This window comes from Mustela nivalis (genome assembly GCF_964662115.1).
Source record: "Mustela nivalis genome assembly, chromosome: 3".
Taxonomy (NCBI): domain Eukaryota; kingdom Metazoa; phylum Chordata; class Mammalia; order Carnivora; family Mustelidae; genus Mustela; species Mustela nivalis.
In genome coordinates, this window is record NC_139022.1 from 51,436,579 (window position 1) to 51,464,082 (window position 27,504).

General features: G+C 43.5%; 1 protein-coding gene and 1 long non-coding RNA gene across 2 annotated transcripts; one reads left to right on the forward strand and one right to left on the reverse strand.

Moving 5' to 3' along the window:
• The first annotated feature begins 17,903 nt into the window (after positions 1 to 17,903).
• Positions 17,904 to 25,437, forward strand: LOC309861159. Its single transcript, XR_014309791.1, has 3 exons — positions 17,904 to 18,273; positions 22,298 to 22,473; positions 25,366 to 25,437. It is a non-coding gene; the product is annotated as an uncharacterized lncRNA (long non-coding RNA).
• Positions 23,229 to 26,387, reverse strand: SPMIP10 (sperm microtubule inner protein 10). The gene is made up of 3 exons (XM_082723748.1): positions 25,947 to 26,387; positions 25,325 to 25,433; positions 23,229 to 23,603 (listed from the first exon to the last, which is right to left on the reverse strand). The coding sequence occupies exons 1-3, from the start codon at positions 26,030 to 26,032 to the stop codon at positions 23,394 to 23,396; spliced, it is 405 nt and encodes a 134-aa protein (XP_082579874.1). The 5' UTR covers positions 26,033 to 26,387; the 3' UTR covers positions 23,229 to 23,393.
• Positions 26,388 to 27,504: the final 1,117 nt, after the last annotated feature.

Here is a 27,504-nt window from a genome sequence, read left to right on the forward strand (position 1 = left end):
CATGGGAATCAGAACTCCCGAGATAGAATCCATCATGGAGATGGCCCAGAACTTAAAAACAAAAACAGAGCTACCCTATGACCCAGCATTCACACTCCTAGGTATTTGCCCCAAAGATACAGATTGAGTGAAAAGTAGTGACACCTGTACACCCCCATGTTCATTGTGGCATTATCCACTCTAGCCAAATTATGGGAAGAGCCCAGATGTCCACAGACAGATGAATGGATAAAGAAGATGTGGTTCATATCTACGAAGGAATATTATTCAGCCATCAGAGAGGATGAAGACTTACCATCACATCCACCTGGCCGGAACTAGTGGGCATTATGCTGAGCGAAGTAAATCTATCAGAGAAAGACAATCAGCACATGGGTTCACTCATATGTGAAATAGGAGAAGCACCACAGAGGATAAGAGGGTAAGGGAGGGAAAACTGAAAGGGAAGTCATCAGAGCGGGAGAAAAATATGAGAGACTCTTCATTACAGAAACAAACTGAGGGTTCCTGGAGAGGAGACGGATGGGGGATGGGGTAACTGGGTGATGGGCATTAAGGAGGGCACGTGATGCAAGGAGCACTGGGGGTTATACACACCTGATGTATTATTGAACACTACATCTGAAACTAATGATGTACTATAAGTTGGCTCATTGACATTCAGTTAAACACAAAGAACTCAAGCAAACACTCCTAAAAATCCATATGGAACCACCAAAGATACTGAACTTTCCAATGCAATGTTGAGAAAGAAAAACAAAGCTGGAGGAGTCACAATTCCAGATTTCAAGTTATACTACCAAGCTCTAGTCACCCTAACAATGTGATACTGACACAAGAATACACACGGCGACCCAGGGAACAGGAAAGAAGCTCAGATATAAACCCGCAATTGTGTGGCCATCACCCAGTTACCCCATCCCCCATCCATCTCCCCTCCAGCACCCCTCAGTCTCTACAACAAATGGTGTTGGGAAAACTGGACAGCTACTCACAGAAGAATGCAAGTACTCTGCTTCCTTACACCATACAGACACATAAACTCAAACCAGTTTCAAGACCTCAATGGAAGACCTGAAATCATAAAAGTTCTACAAGAGGGCACAGACAGTAACTTCCTGACATGGACCAAAGCAACCTTTTTCTTTCTTTCTTTCTTTCTTTCTTTCTTTCTTTCTTTCTTTCTTTCTTTCTTTTAAGATTTTATTTATTTATTCGACAGAGAGATATCACAAGTAGGCAGAGAGGCAGGCAGAGAGAGGGGGAAGCTGGCTCCCTGCCAAGCAGAGAGCCCGATATGGGGCTCGATTTCAGGACTCCAAGATCATGACCTGAGCTGAAGGCAGAGGCTTTAACCCACTGAGCCACCCAGGCACCCCAAAGCAACATTTTTCTAGACTGTCTCCTGAGGCAAAGAAAATAAAAGCAAAAATAAACATCTGGGACTATGTCAAAATAAAAAGTTTCCACACAGCTGAAGAACTAGGAAGAAAGAAGTAATAATAATAAGACAACCTACTAAAAAGGAGAAGATATTTGCAAATATCCTATGCAGTAAAGAGATAGTGTCCAAAATATGTGGAGTAGATACAACTCAACACCAAAAAACAAACAATCCAATTAAAAAATAGTCCGAAGACCTGAACAGACATGTCTCCAAAGAAGAAATACAGATGGCCAATGGTCCCATGAAAAGATGTTCACCATCACCCAAGCTCAGGAAAAGGCAAGTCAAAAGTGTAATGAGATATTAGCATATACTGTCAGAATGGCTCCCATCAACAGCACAAAGAACAGCAGGTTCTGGGAGGGTGTGGGAAAGGGGAACCCTCGTGCACTGTTGGTGGAAAAGCAACCTGCTGCAGCCACTCTGGAAAACTGTATGGAGGGGGTCCTCCTGATGTTACAAATAGAGCTACCCTGGGATCCAGCAACCACACTACTGGGTGTTTACCCAAAGCATATAAAAATGATAACTCAAAATAATACATGCACATTCTTGCAGCATTATATTCTTGCAGCATTATTTACAAGATCACAATATGGAAGGACCCAAGTGTCCTTTGATAAAGTGCTAAATGAGATGAGAGATATGTGTACACGCACACACACACGCACAGTGGAATATTGCTCAGCGACAAAAAGAATGAAATCTTACCATTTGCAGCCACACGGATGGATCTAGAGAGGATTATCCTAAGTGAAATTGGTCAAAGAAAGACAATACCATGTGATGTCACTCTTGGTAGAACTGAAGAAACAAACACACATAAATAAAGGAGAAAAAAGAGACAAACCAAAATACAGACTCTTAACAAGAACAAACTGATGGCTACCAAAAGGGAGGTGGGGGGGGGGGGATGAGTGAAATAGATGATGGGGACTAAGAGTACACTTTTCTTGATGAGCAGTGAGTAATATATAGAATTACTGACTCACGCAATTGTACACCTGAAACTAATATAATACTGTATGCTAACTCGACTGGCATTAAAATAAACAATAAAAAAAGATTTTTCTTTCAGTAACCTATTTGAAAAAGCTTTGATATGCAATGTTCATATGCCGTACTTCGGAGTATTTTCTCATCAATATTTATTCATTCTATGCCTCGAATTCAAATTTCACTAAATTCTTATATTTTACTTATTAATCCTAGCCCACAGGAGCCATGGTCCCTTTTCATCCAAGATCAGCACCTATGCATTCAAGAGAATGTAAGTAGAGAAAGATGCTATGTCATAATCCAGAAAGCTATTACTGTTTCTGTTTTAGTACGAGATGGTCACAGAGTGTGGGACAGGTTTCAGAGATGGTTTGTTCTCTATCCTGGGTCACTAATTCAGTGGTCATTACTTGGATCCATCTGGCTACTAGATTTCCTGTGGAAGAGCTTGCTTCCAACCACATCCACGGAATGGTGTGGTGGGTGGGCTCTGTGCGGGATAGGAAGGGGGTCAAGTACAGACAAGGGTACGAGCCCTCCTCTGATCCAGAAATTGCATGGGTGTGGGTATGGGAGACAGAAGCAACGGGAAGCCACCAAGCTCCCCAGCTGAATGCTGGAGGCACAGATCAAGGGATCTCGTGATGTGGGGTGTGGAGGCTGCTCTGGGAGGGAGGTGGGAATGAATAAGAAAGAGAAACTGCCTGCCCCTGGCCCATGCCACCTGCCCATCGCTCCTAGCACACATCAGTCTACACTCCTGACACAGCCTGGGCTCAAGATGGGCTGGCTCAGGTCCCTCAGCACTCAGTGGGGCAGCTGGCTCTAGGGCTCAGGGACACGAAGAGGGCAATGGCAGGGAAGGCTGGCCCTCCGAGGTCATCCCCTCTTTGAGCAGACAGCCCTGCAGGACTGCTGAGAACCCACGGAGAGGTTTGAAAGACATGACATGGATGAACTTAGGCATGGAGAAACACAAAACAATATTGGTTTTTAAGGTCACAGCTGTCACCTGAGGAAGTGGGGACAGCTTCCCTGAGGAGGACTGAGGGGAGGACAGGCCAGGCTGAAAAGGAAGATGTGGCTCTCCTGATTGGGGACCTGCAGCCTCCTTCCACAGCAGAGTATTGTCCTCATCTCACAGGGGACCGATGGAAGGTGTTTCATCAGGGGACTGACAGAGCTGCCTCTTGAGAAGGCTACCCTGACGTTGGTTTGCACAAGGCAGAAGATAAGTGCCAGATGGGGGAGGGCAACACCGCAGGGGACCATGGGGCAAGAGCAGAAGCTCATTACCATGAAGATGATAAAAAAATAGGAGGCAGCAGCATGGGAGCCCCTGGCATGAAAGTGCCACGGGCACAGTGCCCACAGCTACAGTGACTGGGCACCTTCTGTGCCAGGCACGGTTCACTTCAGTGGACTCCAGTTTAGTGCTGACCACAACCCTAGGAAGTGTGCACCACCACCGCCCTCCTCTCCCCGTGCTGCTGCTAGGAATCACAGTCACCAGATCCTGATCGGTTTTCATGGAAACTGAGCACGGGCTCCTACCATACATTGCCCCTCCGGTGGCGGTCTATTGTGACCCTCATGCCTCGCCAGAGACTGCTGTCTACCTGTCTCCACACAACTCAACAGACAGAAGGGTGTTCCTGAATTCCACAAGTTCTGATGAGACAGACCACAGGCCCCACTTCCCCACCCACTGCCAACACTCAGTGGGCCATTCAGGACCTTGGCTATTGTCATGAAACTCACCATGCCCTGTTCCTGTCACTTCCAACAGAAAGTCAGGTTCTGATCCCCCAATTTACCATACATCCTGGTGTATGATTTGGGGCCATGCCATGAACTCACATGGCACCTTTCTGTTAGAGAAGACCACCCTGCACCTCCTGGAAAATGTTTCTAAGAAGGTACATGTCCATCAGGGCTACAGTGAGAACAGTGGTACACAGCTGGCATGGTAGTAATCAATAATTCTAACAAGGGCTGACCACCTCTCCCCGCCCCAACCAGTCTCACAAAACCTTCCTCTGTCCCCCATTGAAGTCATGGTCTGCCCTCAGAAAATACCCCAGGAAACTAACCTTTAAACTGAGTGCTCCCTTCACACTCTGCTTCAAATCTAGTCCAACCACAACAGTATGAAAGTAGAAATCAGTCACAAGAAGAAAATGGGACAGTCACAAATATGTGGAAATTCAACAACATGCTAATAAACAACCAATGGTCAAATAAGAAATCCAAAGAAAATTTATAAGTACCTTGAGACAAATGAAAAGAGAACCTATGAAAAGTTATGGGATGCAGCTTTAGCACAAAGTAGCTCTAAGGGGGAAGTTCGTAGAAATTCAGGTCCTCATCAATCCATCTGAAAGCTCTCCAATAACCAACCTAACATACATGGGAAAGAAGTGGAGAAGGAAAAACAAAACAAAACAAACAAACAAACAAACAAACAAAACAAGCAAAGCCCCAAATCAGTAGATAGAAGGAAATAACAAAAAGGAAAGTGGAAAAAAATCCAATGGAAACTAAAAAGACAAACAAACAATGAAAATATGAGCTGCCTTTTTGGAAAGTTAAATCAAACTGACAAACTTTTAGCTAGAAAATGAGAGGGCTCAAATCTACTGAAGAAAGAAAGATAATTGAGTCCTGTCTCACATCAAAATCCTAGAGGAGAACACAGGCAACAACCTCTACAACCTTGGGCACTGCAACTTCTTGCAAGACATGTCTGTAAAGGTCAGAGAAACAAAAGTAAAAATGAACTATTGGTACTTCATCAAGGTAAAAAGCTTCTGCACAGCAAAGGAAACAATTAACAAAACTAAAAGGCAACCTACAGAATGGGAGAAGATATTTGCAAATGACATGATAGATAAAGGTCTGGTGTCCAAGATCTATAAAGAACTGCTCAAACTCAAAACCCAAGAAACAAATAGACCACTCAAGAAATGGGCAGAAGACAGGAAGAGACACTTCTCCAAACAAAGCACACAAACGGCCAAGAGTCCATGAAAAAAATGCTCCACATCAATTGTCATCAGGGAATTCAAAACCACAATGAGCTACCACCTTCCAGCAGGTAGGATGCCTAAAATTAACAGGACAGGAGGCAACAGCTATTGGTGAGGATGTAATGAAAGGGGACCCCTCTTACACTGTTGATGGGAATGCAAGCTGGTACAGTCACTCTGGAAACAGCAAAGAGGTTCCTCAGAAAGTTAAAAGTAGAGCTGGCCTACAACCCAGAAGTATTTACCCCAAAGATACAGATGCAGTGAAAGAAAGGGGCACATGCTCCCCAGTGTTCATGGCAGCAATACCCACAAGAGCCAAACTGTGGAAGGAGCTGAGATGTCCTTCAACAGAGGAATGGATAAAGAAGATGTGGTTCATACATACCATAGAATTGTATTCAGCCATCAGAAGGGACGAATGCCTACCATTTGCATTGACATGGATGGAACTGGAGGGGGTTATGCTAAATGAAATCAATCAAGCAGAGAAAGACAATGATCATATGGTTTCACTCATACATGGAACATAAGGAATAGAGTGGAGGACCACAGGGGAAGGGAGGGAAAACTGAATGGGAAGAAATCAGAGAGGGAGACAAACCATGAGAAACTCTTAATCATAAGAATTGAAATAGAGGAAAGGTAGGTGGGGGGGGCGGGGTAGTTGGGTGATGGGTATTAAGGAGGGGACATGTGGTGATGAGCCTGGGTGTTATGTGCAACTAATGAAACATTGACCACTACATCAAAAATTATATCTTGGCTAACTGAATTTAAATTAAAAATGTGAAAAACTTAAAAAAAAAAAAAAAAAGAAACTTGAGCTATTACAAGGAATCTCACAAAAATACAAAGGATCGTCACAGAGTACTATGAGCAAGTAGAGGCCAACACCTTGGACAACCGAGAAGTAATGGAAAAGTTCCTAACAACAACCTAGAATGAACTGTAAAGGAAAAAATAAATCTGAACAGACTGATCACTACTAAAAAGATTGATTCAATAATCAAATCCTCCCAGGAAACAGATGCCCAAGACCAGACAGTTTCACTGAGGAGTTCAACCAGATGGTAGAAGAATTAATAACAACCCTTCCCAAACTGCTTTTAAAAAAGGAGAGAAGGGCATATGTCCAAACTCATTTCATGAAGGCAGCAGTACCCTGTTACCAAAACAAGGATGCTACAAAAAAAGGAAAGGCCAATATCCCTCATGAACAGAGATGCAAAAAATCCTCAACAAATTATCAGCAACATCAATTCAACAATCCATCAGGAAAATCACACAACATGATCCAGTGGGATTTATTCCAGGGAGGCAAGGATGATTCCACATCTGCACATCCACCAACAGCACACACCACCTTAACAAAATATAAGATAAAAATCCTAGGATTGTTACAATAGATGAGGAAAGAACACTTGACAAGATTCAATATGTATTTATGATAAAGACTCTACACCATCTGGGTACTGAGGGAGCATACCTCAACCAAATAAAGGCCCTATATGAAAAGCCCACAACTGACATTATGTTATACTCGAGGCTGAAATGCTGACAACTTTCCCGCTACCCGCAAGAACAAGATAAAGATGCCCACTCTTACCACTTTTATTCATCATCATATTGAAAGCCTTTGATAAACCATTTAGACAAAAAAAAAAAAAAACAAACAAAAATAGGTATAAAATCTAAATAGGGAAAGAAAATGGTCATTATTTGCAGATGACATGATACTGTATGTAGAAATCACTAAGGAATCCATAAAAAATTGTTTTATTAACAAATAAACAAATTTGAATTAATTAGAATAAATAAATTCAGCATAGCTGCAGGATACAAAGTCAATATATAGAGACATGTTGCATTTTTTTTTTAAAGAACATATGTATTTGACACAGAGACAGAGAGAGAGAGCATAAACAGGGGGAGCAGCAGAGAGTCAGGGAAATGCAGACGCCCTGCTAAGCAAGGATTCCAATGCCAGAATTATTCCCAGAACTCCAGGATCATGACCTGACCTGAAGGCAGACACTTAATCGACTGAGGCACCCAAGTGCCCCAACTTGCATTTTTATCTACTGATGACCAACTTTCACAAAGAGATTAAGAAAGTAATGCCATTGACAATTGCATCAAGAAAAAAAAAATCTACGAATAAAAGTAACCAAGAATGAGGAAGACCTGGTATACTGAACACATGGTGGAAAAGGAAGGGAGCATATGTGTGTGTTGGTGGGTGATTGTATGGGTCAAAGATTTTGAAGATCACACAAATAAATGAAAGCATATGCCATGCTCATTAACTAGAGAGTTAATCTTGTTAACATGTCCACCGTACCCAAAGAAATCTGGAGAAAGGAGAAGAGAGAGAGACAGTCCAAGATGACAGAGGAGTAGGACACCTTCATTTCATCTGGCAGAAGGAACTTAGCTAGAGAGCTATCAAGCCATTTTGAACATTTGAAAATTCAAGCATGGATCCAAGAAAAGAATAGCAGCAACTCTACAAACAGAAAAGCGACCACTTTCCACAAGGTAAGAGGCAGAGAAAAGTGAGTCTAAGTTGATAGGCAAGAAGATAAACCCTGGGGGGAGGGAGCCTCTGTCATCCAGCTACTGCCAAGTGCTAGGGGCAGCAGAGCACAAAATCGGAATTTTTGGAAGTCTGCTCTGGTGAGGGATGTTGCTCTGGCGGCTGGGCAGGGGGTGGAACCCTCAATGGGACAGTGTGGTCTCAGGATCCTTGGGGTCCCTGGGAGACCAGGAGTGCTTGAGGGCAGCAGAACTCCCAGGTATCAGAGCAGGGAAGCCGGTTGCAGAGAGTGAGCCCAGAAGTGGGCTCGAACCTGGAGGCTGCCAGAAACTATGATCTTTGAAAAGGGGCCCAAGAAGCAGCACAACTGGGGAGAGTCCCCTTCCTCCCCTAGGAGGAGTGGTGTCTGAGCATGCTACAGGAGTCTGCTGGGTTTGGAGACTCCAAAATGGGTCATATGTCAGAGACAGAAATGTTTGCTCACAGGTCCGGTGAGCACAGAGTGCAGACAGAGACCAGGGAGACACGAAGGATAGACTGTTTTCCTGTGAGGGTGCACTGAGGAGTGGGGCCTTGAGCTCTCAGCTCTGGGGCCAGAGATAAGGAGGCTGCCATGTTCGTTCTCATCCCAAAAGACTGGAATCATTCCCTGCATATTTTCAGACCACAATGCTTTGAAAATGAATCTCAATCACAAGAGGAAAGGTGGAAAGAACTCAAATACATGGAGGCTAGAGAGCATCCTCCTAAAGAATGTTTGGGTCAACCAGTCAATTCAAGATGAATTTTTAAAAATTCATGGAAATACAGGAGAATGCAAACACAACCATTCAATATCTTTGGGATGCAGCATAGGCGGTCCTAGGAGGGGAGTATATAGCACTACAAGCCTTTCTCAAGAACAAATAAAGGTCTCAAATACACAACTTAGCCCTAAGCCTAAAAGAGCTGGAGAAAGAAGAGCATAGAACACCTAAATCCTGCAGGAATAAGGGAAATAATAAAGATTAGAGCAGAAATCAATGAAGTAGAAACCAAAAGAACAGCAGAACAAATCAATGAATCTAGGGGCTGCTTCTCTGAAAGAATTAATAAGATGATACACCCCTGGTCAGATTTCTCAAAAAGAACACAGAAAGGATCCAAATAAATAAAATCATGAATCAAGAAGGAGAGGTCACACCCAACACCAAGGAAATACAAGCAAGTATAAGAATATAGGATGCCAACTCTATGTCAACCAATCAAAGCAGTCTTGAAAAAATGGATGCATTCCCAGAAACATAAAAATGACCAAAACTGAACTGGAAAGAAAAGGAAACTTGAAAAGACTCATAATCAACAACAAAATTGAATCAGTCATCAAAAATCCTCCAGGAAATGAAAACCCAGCACCAGATGGCTTCCCAGGGGAATTCTACCAAATATTATTATTATTTTTTAAAGATTTTATTTATTTATTTGACAGACAGAGATCACAAGTAGGTAGAGAGGCAGGCAGAGAGAGAGGAGGAAGCAGGCTCCCTGCTGAGCAGAGAGCCCGATGCGGGACTCGATCCCAGGACCCTGAGATCATGACCTGAGCCGCAGGCAGTGGCTTAACCCACTGAGCCACCCAGGCGCCCGCAAATATTATTTTTTTTAAAAAATATTTGTATTTATTTATTTGACAGATAGAGATCACAAGTAGGCAGAGAGGCAGGCAGAGAGAGGGGAAGGGAAGCAGGCTCCTTGCTGAGCAGAGAGCCCAATGCGGGGCTTGATCCCAGAAATCCGAGTGATGATCTGAGCTGAAGGCAGAGGCTTTAACCCACTGAGCCATCCAGGTGCCCCTCTACCAAACATTTAAAGAAGATTTAGTACCTCTTCTTCTGAAACTTTTCCAAAAAATAGAACTGGAAGGAAAACTTCCAATTCCCTTTGATAAGACCAGCATTACCTTGGTCCAAAAAGCCAGACAAAGACTCCACCCAAAAGGAGAATTATGGACAATTATCCCTGAAAATACGGATACAAAAATTCTCACCAACATACCAGCCAATAGGATCAAACAGCCGATTAAAAGGATGATTCACCACGACCAAACTGAATTTATTCCTGGGCTGCAAGGGTGGTTCGACAACTGGAAATCAATCAATGGAACCCACTACCTTAATAGAAGAAAGAACAAGAACCATAGGATTCTCTCAATAGATGCAGAAAAAGCATTCGACAAATTAATGCAACCCTTCTTGATCAAAACTCTTCACCGTGGGGGAATAGAGGGTACCTCCACATCTTAAAGGCCATCTATGGGAAACCCACAGAGAATATCATTCTCAATGGGGAAAAACTGAAAGCTTTTCCCTTCAGGTCAGGAACATGACAGGGATGCCCATTCTCATCACTATGGTTCAACATAATGCCTCAATTCTTAGCCTCAGCCATCAGACAACAAAAAGAAATAAAAGGCATCTGAATCAGCAAAGAAGAATTAAGGCTTTCACCCTCTGCAGACAATAGGATACTTTCTGTGGAAAACCCCAAAGACTTCACCTCAAAATTGCTAGAACTCATTCAGGAATTCCATAAGGTAGCAGGATATAAAATCAATACACAGAAATCACTTGCCTTTGTCTGCAGCAACAATATGATGGAAGAAAGAGAAATTAAAGAGTCCATCTCATGTATAATCAATCACACCTCAAACTGTAAGATACTTTGTATTCCATCTAACCAAAAAGGCAAAGGATCTGTACTCAGAAAACCATACCATACTCATGAATAAAACAGAGGAAGACACAAAGAAATGGAAAAAACGTTCCATGGTCATGGATTGGAAGAACAAATATTGTGAAAATTTCTATGCTACCTGCAACAATCCACAAATTCAATGCAATCCTTATCAAAATACCATCCACATTTTTCACAGAACTGGAAGGAATAATCCCCAAATTTGTATGGAAGCAGAAGAGACCCCAAATAGCCAAAGGGATGTTGGAAAAGAAAACCAATGCTAATGACAATGCAATTGCAGGTATCAAGCTCTATTACAAAGCTATAATATCAAGACAATATGGTCCTGACACAAAACAGACACACAGATCAATGGAACAGAATAGAGAAACCAGAAATGGACCCTCAACTCTAGGGTCAACTAATCTTCCTCAAAGGAGGAAAGAATATCCAATTGGGAAAAAAAGTGTCTTCAATAAATGGTGCTTCAAAAACACGGGACAGCCATATGTAGAAGAATAAAACTGGACCATTTACTTATACCATACACAAAATATAGACTCCCAGTGAATGAAAAACTTCAATGTGAGATAGGAATTCATCCAGATCCTTGAGAAGAACAGAGGCAGCAACCTCTTCGACCTCAGCCACAGCAACTTCTTGCTAGACATGTCTCCAAAGGCGAGGGAAACAAAAGCAAAAATGAACTGTTGAGATTTCATCAAGATAACAAGCTTTTATACAACAAAGGAAATAGTCAACAAAACCAAAAGACAACAAAAAGAATGAGAGAAGATATTTCCAAATGACATAACAGATAAAGGGCTCATATCTAAAATCTAGAAAAAACTTACCAAACTCAACACCCACAGAACAAATACTCCAATCAAGAGAAAGGGCTGAAGACATGAACAGACACTTCTCCAATGAAGACATCCAAATGGCCAATGGACAATTTAAAAAGTGCCCGGATATTAGGAAAATACAAATCAAATCCATAATGAGGTACCACCTTACACCAGTTAGAATGGCTAAAATGAACAAGTCAGGAAAAGACAAGTGTTGGTGAGGATGTGGAGAAAGGGGGACCCTTTTATACTGTTGGTGGGAATGCAGGCTGGTGAAGCCACCCTGGAAAACAATGTGGATGTTCCTCAAGAAATTGAAAATAGAGCTACCCTGCAACCCTGCAATTGCTCTGCTGGGTATTTACCCCAAAGACACAAATGTAATGATCAGAAGGTTTACCTGCACCCCAATGTCTATAGAAGTAATGCCCACAAGAGCCAAAATATGCAAAGAGCCCAGATGTCCATCGACAGATGAGTGGATCTATATAGATATATATATACCATTGAATATTACACAGCCATCAAAAAAAATGAGGTCTTGCTATTTGCAATGACATGGATGGAACTAGAGGGTATTGTGCTAAGTGAAATAAGTCAATCAGAGAAGGACAATTATCATATGATCTCACTGATATGTGGAATTTAAGAAATAAGACAGAGGATCATAGTAAAAGAGAAAAAAAAAAAAAAAAGAAGAAAGAAAGGAAGGAAGGAAGATGAAACCAGAGACGGAGTCAAAGCAAAAGAGGCACTTGATCTCAGGAAACAAACTGAGGTTTCTGAAGGAGAGGAGGGTGAGGGAATGGGATGGCTGGGTGATGGGCACGGGGAGGGGATGTGCTGTGCTGAGCACTGTGTGCTGTGTGAAACGGAAGAGTCTCCCCTGTACCCCTGAAACAAATAACACATTATATGATCATAATAAAAAAGAAGTGAAAGAAAAACATTTAGTGTACAAATGTAAACCATGTACAAATAAATAAATAATCTCACTGGAAAGAAAGAAAGAAAAAAAGGAAGGAAGAAAGCATTCAAGCAAACAAGTGACTAAGCCACCCGGAGTCACCACACTCCAATTTCAAGCTAGATTACAAAGCTATTGTCATCAAACAGTATGGTACTGGCATTAAAACAGACACCCAGGACACTGGAACACAACAGAAAGCTCAGAAACTGATAAAATCATAGTACTTTTGGAAAAGTTTATTCATTTGTATATTAAAGGTGTACTTAATCTTAGCTCTGATAGAATTATTAACTCTGAATGGGAATTTATAATATTGATGTCCTGTTCCAACGTTTGCTACTAATAAATGCATTTTTAAAACATGCTGTTTTGGGGCACCTGAGTAGCTCAGTGGGTAAAGTCTCTGCCTTCGGCTCAGGTCATGGTCCCAGGGTTAGGGGGACCCAGCCCCGCATTGGGATCTCTGTTCGGCAGGGAACCTGCTTCCCCCTCTCTCTCTCTGCCTGTCTCTCTGCCTACTTGTGATCTCTGTTTGTCAAATAAATAAATAAAATATTTAAAAATAAATAAATAAAATAAAACATGCTGATATATATATAATAAAATAAGGATGATTTAGAATCCACACTTTTAGGAAAAATTAAATTCACTTTAATAAACCTACCACAGAAATGGAAATATAGATATCCATCTTCACAACTGAGAACATCACAAAAGAAGACAATCAGATGCAATCTGGTGTCTGATGGAAGAACAGAATACTACTTACACGTAGTTCTGCCCAAAGGTTCAACCTGCTGAAAGCTATAATTCCAGGTGATCATTTACAAATACACAATTTTCAGAGAAAAGTCCTACCAAAAAGTATGAAGACGTATCCAATGAAGTCCACACTGCCTATATTCCAACAGGAAAAATATTTTCCCAACAAGTAAACTGTAAGACCAGATGAAGGAAGGAAGGAAGGAAGGAAGGAAGGAAGGAAGGAAGGAAGGAAGGAAGGAAGGAAGGAAGGGAGGAAGAAGAGAACGAAAGAAGAGAAAGGGGGCGCCTGGGTGGCTCAGTGGGTTAAGCCGCTGCCTTTGGCTCAGGTCATGATCTCAGGGTCCTGGGATCGAGTCCCACTTCGGGCTCTCTGCTCAGCAGGGAGCCTGCTTCCTCCTCTCTCTCTCCCTGCCTCTCTGCCTACTTGTGATCTCTGTCAAATTAAAAAAAAAGAAAGAAAGAAAAAAGAGAAAGAAAAAGATAGATAGAAACCTCAGAAACCAACCCACACATGTATGGTCTTAACTTACGACACAGCAGAAAATATACAATGGGGAAAGGACTGTCTCCTCAATGAACAGTACTGGGAAATCTGGACACTAAATGAGGAAGAATGTGACTGGATCACTTTCTTACACGGCACATACAAATTATGAATGGATGAGTGACTTGAACATAAGAACTGAATCCATAAACCAAAAAAAAAACCACAAAAAACAAACAACAACAACAACAACAAAAAAAAAACCCCAAAAAACCACAGGTAGTAAGTTTCTCGATACTGGTTTACTGGTTTTGGGGAAGAGACTTTTACATGAGACACCAAAAGCAAAGGCAACAAAAGCAAAAATAAGCAAGTGGAACGATGTCAAACTGAAATTGCTGCATGACAAAAGAAACCACCAAACCCTTAAAGGCAACCACCCCAAGGAGAAAAAATATCTGCATATCCTATGTGTGTGAAGAGACAAATATCCAAAAGACACAAAACACTCCTTCAAATCCAAACAAAAACTGAATTAAAACTGGGGAGAATATGTAAATAGATACTTTCAAAGATGGCATACATGTGGCCAACAGACACAGAGAAAGTTGTTCAACATCACTAATTGTGGTCAGGGAAACAGAAGTCAAAACTGCAATCAGCTATCACCTCACAACTGTGGGAATGGCCGTCATCCCAGAGAGAGACACCAGGTGTGGTCAAGGGTGTGTAGACAAGGGGACCCTGTGCACTGTTGGTGGGAATGGGAATTGGTGCAGCCACTGTGACAAATGCTGTGGAGATTCCAGGAAAAATTAATAGAACTACCACATGACGCCGTAACTGCTCTACTGAGTATTTCTTTGGAGAACACAAAAATGCTCTCTCCAAAGGAGAGATGCACTCTCATGTTCACTGGAGCATTATTCACAATAACCAGACATGGAAACAGTGACCATGGGAGCATTATGCTAAGTAACTTAGACACAGAAAGACAAACACCAGAGGCTTTGATGGACATTCCACATGGAAAAAAAGTACTGAATGCATAGGTAATAAGAACAGATGGGTGGTTCCTGTTTCAGGGATGGTGGGAGGAAATGGGTGAAGGTCGTCAAAGGTGCCATGTTTGAGTGATAAAATCCACAAGTCATGGAATGTTCTGTGCAGCATGAAGACGAAAGCTAACCCTGCAGGATGGGGTACAGGCTCCCCTGCTACTTGAAAGTACAGTGTCCCTAGGAAACCTTTCACAGCAGAAGTGGCGTAAATGGAAAAAAGAATTATCATTCATTTCTATAGAAAAATGAGTGAGCATGCTCAGACACCAAAAGTTCCTTCTCTCTGGCTCTTCTTAAGCCTCAGGACACAACATCCTAAGGGATGCCCAAAATACTTGGGGATAAAGCACAGCAGATGCTCACGGACACATCTCAAAGCGCTGGTGGCTGGACACGGAGAGCAGTGCCCAGGAAGGAGCAGTTGGGGTGCACACCACTCTGTAGTGGTTCTCCACAAAACAGATTCTGAACGCAGGGCCCACTTTTTGACTTTTTTCATAAGAGAGAAGTCCTCTTCAGTTTTCTTCTTGCTACTGGAGCTGCATAATAACATAGATCTTGCGAAAAAGTTAAGCCTCTTACCAGGAACTTTGAGAAAAATGGGGAAGACTTGTACATGAAAGTTGCTGAGGGGGTAGAAGTTCAGAGTGCTCCCAGACACAAACATCAGCAGATCCACTGTGAAAGGTACCTTCCTCAGCAGGTGGAACATGGACTACCTCTTACCCCCAGAAACCTCCTCCTTCACCTTGCTTGGGACAACCCACAAGAGCTTGGACTTACCATAATTCCTCTTTTCTCCCATTCCCAACAGCAAACCCTGTAAGCTCCATCTTCAATAGGGTACCCAGAATAGCACTAAGCCCTCCTTCCAAGACTGCCTGTCTTGTCCACACTGGAGCCTATATCTTGCCTGACTTCCTGAAAATCTTCATCACTGACCTCCCTGCCCATCCTCAACCCTGTGTCATCTGTTCTCAACACTGTAGCCAGGATGGCCCAGTGAAACAGGGTCCCATGGGGTCACAGACCTGCTATGGCTTTCTGTCACCCTACTGCCACCTCCCTGAAGTCATATCCTAACCTGTCTCCTGTGGCTACAGGGCTTGCTGCTCCTGGACATACATGGTATGCTCCTGCCCCCAGGGCCTTTGCATATGCTTTTCCTTCCATTTAGAAGACTCTTCATTGATATCACTCACATTTTTTGAACTTGACTCAAGCATCACCTTCCTTGTGAAGACCCACCTGGCCCCTATGTGAATAGCAAGCATCACTGCCACCTCCCTTCAGCACCCCAGCCCTGTCTCCTGCTTCCTATTTCCAGACCAGTTATCACAGTCACCAAGCCATCTTGGCAAGGCAAAAACGGAGCCCTACTCAGATGGTTTCACCACGGACTCCTTCCAATTTCCTAGTCCAGAGCCCTGGGGGGAAAGGTGACCAGAGCTCTTGCACAACCAGGATGCCCAGGACAATGAGTCCCCCTCAGGCACCCTGAAGACCATCAGGAAATTGAAACCTAAGAGAATCCACTTGCACCTGAAACCTGAAACCAGACATCTTCCTTAATTCCAGGTGCACACACACACATTCTCCCCTTGCCTGATGTGCTCACCTGAGAAAGCTGAGCAGAGAAGCATCTCTATCCAAATCTCCCTCTGGCCAAGGTCCTGGGAAACAGAACATCTCTCCTCCAGGCAGCAGCCACCTGTGATTGACATCCGGTATCCTCAGGTGCTGGGGCAGAATGGTGCACCTGTCCCTCTTTGCTGGAACGTCATCACAAGCCATCACACTTTTCAGGAAGGAACCTGCAGCAGCAGCAGAACAGAAGCAGGCTGCCCAGGATCAGGGTCAGTCTCACATGTCAGGCCCCATGTGGAACTAGAGCTTCAGGGAGACTGGTGTGCCGTGTGGCCTTGGAACCTCAAGGCAGGAGCTGAGATTTCAGTTCCAAATGAAAACCAGCCTCTTCCACACAGCACAGCAAAGTGGAAATTTCTCAGGGGTGCGACTCTGAAAGAATTGCTTCTGCTGGCTGAATTCACGGGCACCAGGCAGAGAACACTTGCACTGCTTCATCCAAGGAAGCAAGGGGCACCCTGGGCAAGAAGCCATAATGCTGTCTGTGGGCAGCTTCCCACCAAGCCCCCTGCTGAGACGAGGGCTGGAGAACCCAACAGGAAGCAAGTTTCATATCCCTTCTGCAGCAAGAGGGCTGGCTGGGGAGCAGAGCCCTGACTCTAGAGCAAGCTGGCCTGTGCGTCAAGAGTGAAGGCCACCACCATGGTCTCACAGTGTCCCAGCTATCTGATCTGACTCCCCTGCCAGACTCACAACTGCTGACACGGTGACTCAGAGACTGCTTTCCACCCCAGCTCAACGCTGCTCACAGAGAAGCCAACTCCAGGCTCAGAAACGTGTTCATCGTTAGCTCTGGAATTCCCTGGGTTTGTCTACACTGGCCTACCCAGGGGTCCCTTCCAATCATTCCTCCAGTGCCCTAGGGTTTTGAGCCACCTTCAAACTGCCCTTCAAAAGGCAGGAACGGGGGGTGCCTGGGTGGGTGGCTCAGTGGGTTAAGCTGCTGCCTTCGGCTCGGGTCGTGATCTCAGGGTCCTGGGATCGAGACCTGCATCGGGCTCTCTGCTCAGCGGGGAGCCTGCTTCCCTCTCTCTCTCTGCCTCTCCATGTACTTGTGATTTCTCTCTGTCAAAGAAATACATAAAATCTCAAAAAAAAAAAAAAAAAAAAAAGGCAGGAACGGTCCTGTTTCGGCAGATCAGCCGAGCAACTGTGTGTGCGGGGAAACTCAGACCACATCCTCCCTGAACACCAACGCTTCCAGGTCTAAGCTTCAAACCCTCACTCACTGGGCACGGAGTAGCACGTCAGCATGAACACTTCTCTCTCAAATCTCTTGTCTCCCATTCCTTCGAACCAGAAACAAAGGTCCAGTCACCACTCTATTTTCCTTTCAGAAAAGTAAGGAAACAGAATAAACACTACGTGTAGAGGAAAAAGCAAGATGGCACGTGTTCGGAGCTTCTGTTCCCTGAACGCTTTCCATAGAGCTTTGGAGGATGGGAATGAAAATGGCGGCCTCCCTATCCCCGGCCCCCATTGGATCTGAGAGCTGGGGCCGTGCTCCTCAGTGCGCCCTCAGAGGAAAGCAGTCAATCTCTCTCATCTTCCTCGCCTCTGGCCACACTCTGTGCTCTCCCGGCCTGTGAGCAAGCGTTTCTACCACAGGCGCACAGCCCCGTTTGGATTCTCCAAACCCAGCAGACGCCGGCCACGTACTCCTGTGCCACTCCTCCTAGAAGAGGAAGAAGGGGTCTCCACAGATCTGCCACTTGTGGGGAACCTGCTTGAAGAGCAGAGACCCCATGTGCCTGGGATCACGGTTTAACGTAAGCCTGAACGGAGAATCGACTCCTTAGCTCGGTCTCTGGAGCCGACTTCCCCACTCCAATACCTGGGAGCTCTGCCAACCTCAGGCACCCCTGGTCTTTTGGGGACCCTGCTGGTCCTGATACTGCACTGTCCCTGTGAGGGCTCTACCCCCTACTTAGCCTCCAGATGGGAAAGTGAACGAGAGGCGATGATCAAGATGCAGGGCTGCTTCAAGCCACACAGTAATTAGCAGTGTCAGAATTTGGCTCAGTTCAGCCTAACTATAAAGCCCATATCCTCTGAAGCACTTCCCTGATGGTTTTTAATTTGTCCCTAGGAAACATACGTCTTCCTTTTTAAATGCATACTCCCTTGCTCTCTGTTTTTCTTTCAATTTTTTACAATTTCAGAGAAAATTCTTCTGTGACTCTGCAAAGTGCTGGGTATTAACGGGGTTAGTCCACAGAATTCAAGCTCCCCTTTGTTAATAAAATAGTTTGGGAATTTGTTAGTTACGGACGCACTGAAGAATTATTCTCTCAAACTTCTACAATACCATAGTATCTCCAACACATGAAGACCGTTTTCATTCATGAAATAAACATTTTTTAAGAAAATTGTTTTTCTTGAGCAATGCAAGAGAGACCTCTTCTGGTCAAGAAGCAGAAGTCTTAGGCAGAGAACCAACTTGGAAAAAGTTAGGGTGGAAAGAAGATAAAACATGAAACAGGTTTCCTCTAAGAGTTGACATTGACTTTGGGGTTCAAACTTTGACAAACAGAACAGAGAAAGGAATGATCCCACACATACAGAGCCCTGTGCACAGGAGTGGAAGGGCTCCTTCTTTTCTGATGATAAAATATATGTTTCCTGTAGATAATTTATAAAGGCACAGGATGTAAGAATCACTCATAACTCTACTGTCCAGAAATTATACTGTATAAACATTCTGATGCACTGGGTTTCTGCATTGTTTTCTGGTTACATACATTTTTTTTTGTCCACAAACTGTGTAAATCTAGATTTTTCATTCAGTGTTTTATCACACCTATTTTTCCTTTTTTTTTTTTTTTTAAGTAGGCTCCACTGGGCATGGAGCCCAACTTGGGGCTTGAACTCATGACCCTGATATCAAGACCTGAGGGGAGCCCAAGAGTCAGATGCTTAACCAACTGAGCCACCCAGGTGCCCCTTTCCATATTCTTAAAAGAAGAAAAAGATGTATTGTGGTAGCCAGACTTCCTTTGGTAAGTCATCTAAAAGCCAGAGGAGTTTCAATGAATAATTTTACATGGTGTCTGTATTGCCAGGGCCCCTGTTGATGCACTGAGAGGCACAGAGCACGGTGAGTGGATTGATTGCTGGCTACATTCCAGCTGCTACACATCTTCTCTGCCATACTCCCCTTCTCTGCCACACCTGCTCTTGGTGGCCCCACAGGAAGTTGACTAGTAAAGGTCAAATATGATTACCAGTGTTCTCAGTATGTGAAAAACTCATCAATTCACTTTTTTGACCTTGGATATCCCAGAAATTTCTAGGCCCAAGATGGAGCTGCCCCAGGCCCATGATGTCATATTGGCAAAGCAAAGCTTAGATAACTGTCATGTCCCTGAAAGTGCTCTGCCTGATCAGAAATGCAGTATATATCCAGCCAGCCAATCCCCAAGGCCAAGTGAACTATGGATTGTGTTCTTCCTTTCTTGCTTTGAAAGACCCTAGAGGACCCGCACCCAAGGACGCACTCACAGACCACTGGATGCAATAAGCAAGAGGATTTTATTCGGGCATGCTCGGACTCCCAGGGACACTTGACCATGAAATCCGCGAGGGATGGGTCAGTGTCTGAGAGCCCCAATCTGTTTCGGGAGTCCCTTAATATAGAATTTTACAGTCCATTACATCAGAGCCCTCACTTTTCTAGCCAGTAATTTCAAAGCAATTTGGCCTACACATAGGTAGCCAATCCTTTAAAACCAACCATACATTCTGGCCAGTCACCGTTCAGGTAGTGTACAGTAGAGGGTACGTGTTGAATTGCACGTTTCTAACCTTTATCTGTATACGTGCTGAACCGCACGTCTCCAGCTAGCGTACGTGCTGAACCGTACGTCTCCGGCCTTGGTACGGGAGGCAACCCTTATCAATTTTACTTAGTAGTAGGGGAAATTCTTAACAGGGGAAGGGTATAACTTTATTTGATTACACAGCGAACGAGGGTTTAAGCAATTTTTCATTTCTTAGCAAAGCATTAGAAGCATTATTATACAGAAGCCAGAAACAGCTGGGTTAAACACAGATTTTTGCTATTCGTTATCCTGTTATGCTGCTTGCTGACTCTCTTATCTATGGTCAGCTGGCCACAGTTTCTTAGTGAGTTCTGACCTGGGGTCCTTCAGCTTCTTGTCTTTTTTTTTTTTTTTTTTTTTTTTTTTGATAGACAGAGATCACAAGTAGGCAGAGAGGTAGGCAGAGAGAGAGAGAGGGAAGCAGGCTCCCTGCTGAGCAGAGAGCCTGATGTACTCAGTCCCAGGACCTTGGGATCATGACCTGAACAAAAGACAGAGGCTTTAACCCACTGAGCCACCCAGATGCCCCTTCCTTCCTTGTTTCTGTTTCTTTTTCTTTTTTCTTTCTTTCTTTTCTTTTCTTTTCTTTTTTTTTTTTTTTAGATTTTATTGATTTGTCAGAGAGAGAGAGAGAGAGAGAGAGTGAGAACATGCACAAACAAGGGGAGGGCAGAGGGAGAGGGAGAAGCAGAGGAGCAGGGAGCCTGATGTGGGGCTCCATCCCTGGACCCTGGGATCATGACCTGAGCCAAAGGCAGATGCCCAAAAACTGAGCCACCCAGGCGCCCCTACTTCAGTGATCTTTAAGTTGGTATCAGATGGACCTCTTTGTCTTTTTTATAACAGTTTCCTTCATGCAGTAATCATGTATGAACACTTGGCTGGGTGAAGTGTAGCTTAGACCTACCATGATCTTTTTTTTATTTTATTTATTTATTTGACAGAGAGTGAAATCACAAGTAGGCAGAGAGGCAGGCAGAGAGAGAGGAGGAGGCAGGCCCCCCGACTGAGCAGAGAGCCCGATGTGAGGCTTGAGCCCAGGACCCTGAGATCATGACCTGAGCCAAACAAAGGCAGAGGCTTAACCCATTGAGCCACCCAGGCGCCCTCTATCATGATCTTTAAAAAAAAATTGTGGTAAGGGGCACCTGACTGGCTCAGTTAGAGTAGGTGACTCTTGAACTTAGGGTTGTGAGTTCAAGCCCCACATGGGGTGTAGGGATTACTCAAAAATAAAAAGAATCTTGAAGAAAATGTGGTAAAATAAACAGGACATAAAATTCACTTTAACTCTCTTCGAATGTACAATTCAGTGGCAATAAGTACATTTACCTTGTCCAGCAACTGTCTCCATAACTTTATTTCAAACTGAAAACTCTGTACCCATTAAGCTGCAACTCTATTCCTCCCTCCTCTGCAGCCTTTGGTAACTACTATTCTTCTTTCCCTAGGAATTTGATTATTCTAGATATCTCATACAAGAGGAATTACACAATTTTTGTATTTTTGTGTGTGGCCTATTCATTTAGCATATTTTCAAGATTTCTCCACGTTGCAGCATGTATCAGAATTTCATGACTGAATTTTATGGCTGAAGAATAGTATTCCATTGCCTGAATATACCACGTTTTATGTATTCATCTCTCAGGGGACATGTGAGTTGCTTCCACATTTTGGCTATTGCAAATAATGTTTTTGTTTTTTGTTTTTTTAAAAGATTTTATTTATTTATTTATTTGACAGAGAGAAAGAAATCACAAGTAGGCAGAGAAAAGGGGAAGCAGGCTCCCTGCTGAGCAGAGAGCCCCATGCAAGGCTCGATCCCAGGACCCTGGGATCCTGACCCGAGCCAAAGGCAGAGGCTTTAACCCACTGAGCCACCCAGACACCCCGTGAATAATGTTGTTAGGAACATTGGCACACAAATATGTTTGAGTCCTTCCTTTCAAATCTTTTTTTTTTTTTTTTTAAGATTTTTTAAAAATAATCTCTACACCCAGAGTGGAGCTCAAACCCACAAAAACCCCGAGATCAAAACCTGAACACCTTCTGGAGCTGGAGCTAGCCTGGCGCACCCTCTCCCACTGACCCCTCCGGCCTTCAATTCTTTGGGGCATATACCTAGAAGAGGAATTGCTGAATCATAAGGTAATTCTATGTTTAATGGCTTGAGAAAGTACTAACTACACCCTTTTCCACAGTGGTGTACCGTTTTGCATATGGTCATTTTAGGTTAAATGATGCTCATCTGTTCTTTGCTACAGGAAATTGATCCTTGGATACATTGAACCAATACAAAAAATACACTTCAGCTGAAATGGTGTTGTGGATTTTGGAGGTATCTGCCAAATACTTCAAGTTACCATGTGGAAGAGTTGCCAGGACCCACAGCCTTGGTGGGGGGAGGTGTTGGTTGAGGCAGGGCAGAAAGATGGTGTTGGAAAAAGCAGAAAGCCAGCAGAAATAATTCCACATCCTGCCCCTCTTTCTCGGTGTGGCTCCTCTGACCCTGGGTTTTGGAGGCGATGAACAACAAAGGAGTGAGGAGGAGGAGCAGCACAGTGAGGGTAGATGGTTGGACTGGATCCATCAGTTAAATGGAGTGAAATTAATTTCAGTGAGAGTTTGCCTTGCCCCCTGCCCCGCTTCATCTCCAATGTTCTCAGAGCCTGTTAGCTTTCAGAAACTTTTTTTTTTTTTAAAGATTTTATTTATTTATTTGACAGACAGAGATCACAAGTAGGCAGAGAGACAGGCAGAGAGAGAGGGAAGCAGGCTCCCTGCTCAACAGAGAGCCTGATGCGGGGCTCAATCCCAGGACCCTGGGATCATGACCTGAGCTGAAGGCAGAGGCTTTAAGCCACTGAGCCACCCAGGCACCCCCAGAAACTTTTATAATGGATGAAGAGTACAGAAACTTTTATAATGGATGAAGAGTACAACTGACTTTTATTTTAGCCTTTAAAAAAGGTTAATCTGTAGGTGAAATACAATTGTGCAACAGGCTTAGATTTGTGGGGAGAAAAGAGATTGGGGTTGAAATACTCTGATACTTTATTTTTCCATTCTTAGACCAGTCTCCTCCTGAAGCCGTGGGAGATCACAGTGCTTTGGTATCTGGAGAGCGGGGAATGCAGAGGCATATCTGCAATTTTTATTTCTGGTGGGCCTTTCTTCAAGACAACTGCCCGATCTTCCCCATGGCAGAGCCTTTCGCTGTGATTCAAAAACAAAGTGTCTTCTAGAGGACCAGCGTGGATCCCACATACTTCTGCATGCTAAGGGTGGAAAAAAAATCCCACTTTAAATCACGCCAAACAGCACTGGATTAGGGGAAGATGGAGATTCCCCAATAGTTTTTCCTAACTACCCCTGTTGAGAAGGAAGGTCTGGGGTGCCCAGGTGGCTCAGTCAGTTAAGCACCCGACTCTTGGTTTTCAGCTCAGGTCATGGGCGCAGGGTCTTGTGGTTCAGCCCTGTGATGAGTTCTCCACTTAGCTCACACTGTGGTCTGCTTGTCCTTCTCCCTCCGCTGCATCCCCTGAGCACATGTGCTCTTTATCTCTCTCTCAAATAAATAGGTAGATAAATAAAATCTTTTAAAAAAGGAAAAATCAGGGCGCCTGGGTGGCTCAGTGGGTTAAGCCGCTGCCTTCAGCTCAGGTCATGATCTCAGGGTCCTGGGATCAAGTCCCGCATCGGGCTCTCTGCTCGGCAGGGAGCCTGCTTCCCTCTCTCTCTCTCTCTCTGCCTGCCTCTCCATCTACTTGTGATTTCTCTCTGTCAAATAAATAAATAAAATCTTTTAAAAAAATAAATAAAATAAATAAAAAAGGAAAAATCTAGTGGATAGAGCATTATAACATCCCTTTTTAATTTTTATTTTATTCTTGTTTAGATTTTTGTTTATTGTTTATTTGAGAGAGAGAGAGATAGCACAAGCAGGAGAGGGAAGAGGCAGAAGGAGAGGGAGAAGCAGGCAGCCCCATGCAGGGCTCGATCCAAGGACCCTGGGATCATGACCTGAGCCGAAAGCAGATGCTTAACCCACTGAGCCACCCAGGTGCTCCAGAAGGAGAGGGAGAAGCAGGCAGCCCCATGCAGGGCTCGATCCAAGGACCCTGGGATCATGACCTGAGCTGAAAGCAGATGCTTAACCCACTGAGCCACCCAGGTGCTCCTATTCTACTTTTTTTTTTTTTTTAAGATTTTATTTATTGTATGGGAGAGAGATCTTATGGGAGGAGGGCAGAGGGAGAGAGATTCCCAAGTGACTACACTGAGCAGGGAGCCTGATGCGGGGCGCGATCTCAGGACCCTGGGATCATGCCCTGAGCTGAAGGCAGATGCTTAACCCACTGAGCCACCCAGGTGCCCCTAAGTTAATTCTTAATTGCAGGTTGCCATTATGTGAGAAAGGTAGACAAAGAGTTCTGAAATCTTTGGGTATATCTTTTTTAAGTTCATCTTTGGGCTCAAATATTTGAATAGATGTTGCTATTTAACTCTTCCTTGCAAGTTTATGTGAAAATGCATCAACTAGTTTATAGTTTTTGTCAGACAATTGAATGGTGGTTACCAGGGCCTAGAGAGAGGGTGAAATGGGGAGACATAGGTCAAAGGGCACACACTTTCAGTTATAAGACCAAATTCTGAAGCTGTAATATTCAACCTAGTAACTATAGTTAATAATACAGTATTGTATACTCAAAAGTTGCAGAGAGTAAATCTTAAGCTCACAGGAAGAAAAAATGAATTAACACTGTGAGGGGATGAATGTGTTAATTATCTTGAACCTGGTAACTTCTACAGTGTGTACGCTTATCAAAGTTATCACATTGTCCACTTTAAATACATACATTTATTATAACCAATAAAGCTGGAAAAAATAAATATAAATGTAATCATAGCTTTTGTATTGTTACATTTTATTCATAGATATGTTAAACTAGACTATTTAACTATGAGTTTTTCATTATGAACATGTATAGGAAAATACCTTCAGATTCACATTCCTGAATTTCATGTTTTCTTTCCAAGGCATAACGTAATGTCTTGGGATCATCCCTTGCTTTAATGAAAACCGTGGCAAATGAACTTCATTACACCTGATTAGGAAGGCAGGAAGAAAGGATATCTGGTGAGTTTAATATAATTGTTTTAGCATTATTCATGTGCTGTGTCTATGATGTTGGGTTTTCCCCCTCCCCCAGCTGCAGAACAGAGAGCTATGGCATTGTTTGAGGGTCATCTAATTATGAACCCATCAAAACTCCAAGTATCACCAAGATCAAGAATCGGGCCTGGATATCTGCACCTTCGACTGCATGCTGACCTTTACAACTTGCTTGCAGTGTTCATTTAAGCTGATACTAAGGAAGAATGCAGCACACCCTGATTTGGCCAGGCCCACCCATGGCCTAAAGAAGTCTCTGACCAGCCACAAACAGCTTCCGAATTTAGTACCTGCTTTATACTCTGGGCAGACTTGCTTTCCCTGCCCACCCATTGTTTCCCTCTAGAACATCAAGCACAAAATGTTTATCCTCATCCGTGTCGCTCCCAGAGGGCAAACAAAACAAAACACAAAACCCCCAAACCCAGAACCCTTAAGTCCTCACTTATTAGAAGGCTTGTATGAACTCTCTTCACAGCAACTGTTGGCAAGCTTAGGTAAGATAGGACAAGTGTCTTTCCCTGAAGCCATCACTGCCAGTAGGGACAGACTCTCTTCTAGAACTTCACTGACTCACTCCTCTAATTATGATGACATTGTTGCCACAGACAGAACACTGTCTTGCTAACTTCATAGCAACCCAGAGCAGTTACATTAGCAGGTGATTAAGAACCTAGGGCTTAGGGGTGTCTGGTGGGCTCAGTCAGTCAAGCATCTGCCTTTGGCTGAAGTCATGATCCTGGGGTTCTGAGATGGAGCCCCACATTGGGCTCTCTGCTTGGCAGGGAGACTGCTTCTTCCTCTCCCTCTGCCTGCTGCTCCCCCTGCTTGTGTACATGCTCATTCTCTGTCAAATAAATAATAAAATCTTTTTTAAAAAAAATGTAGAGCTTAAAGGGTGCCTGGCTGGCTCAGTTGAAAGAGTACATGATTCTTGATCTTGGGGTCATGAGATCTTGGGGTCATGTGGGCTGTAGAGATTAAATAAAAGTTAAAAGCATATTTTTTTTAAAAATGTGAAGCTTAAAAGCTATTTTTTGTGTATTTTTTTTCAGAACCTCAGGACTAAAATATCATTTTTTTTTTTTAAGATTTTTATTTATTTGACAAGCAGAGATCACAAGTAGGCAGAGAGGCAGGCAGAGAGAGGGGAGGAAGCAGGCTCCCTGCGGAGCAGAGAGCCCGATGCATGATCCCAGGACCCTAGGATCATGACCTGAGCTGAAGGCAGAGGCTTTAACCCACTGAATCCCCCAGGCGCCCCTAAAACATCATTCTTATCATGAACAATTAAGATGAGAATGCTTGTGGACATGTTACAAATTTGACACAAACATACTAGATAACATTTTGGACTATGCTATTATTCACAAAGTAGCCCTTCATATAAACATTCTGTACTTGTCCTTGGCTAATTGTCCTATTTATATACTGCACATGGTGGATATGTCTCATTTATGTTTCACCACCTATTGCTTAGACACACCTTTAAGAGTGGAAATCAAATATATTTGAACTTAAAGCCAATCCAACCCCTTCTACGCCCTAGGATTTGAGTAATAATTCAGAGTATTTGAGATTATAAAAACTCATTTTAATACAGGGAGTGTGTCTTTACAAGTGAGAATGACACATCACCATGAGAGGTGGAGGGGTATTAGTGTCAATGCCATAGGCACCAAGTACAAAAAAGTTAGGCTGAGCAGCAAATATTACTGCCAAATGCCGTTTGGTGAGAGTATTAACTGAATATATACCTAACAGAAGTTTGAAGAGACATTTGTTTCCTTTTTTTTTTTTTAAGTAATCTCTCTCCCAACGTGGGGCTTGAACTCATGAATCCGGGGAGCAAGAGTTGCCGTGCTCTACCAAGTAGGTCTGCCAGGTGTCCCTGGATAGAGATTTCTAGATTTAGATGAGCAGAAAGGTTTACAGAAAAATTTTAATAAATAAAAATGTAAAGAACCTTAAAAACTGAAGTGCTAGGGAGGACTCCAGGCTCT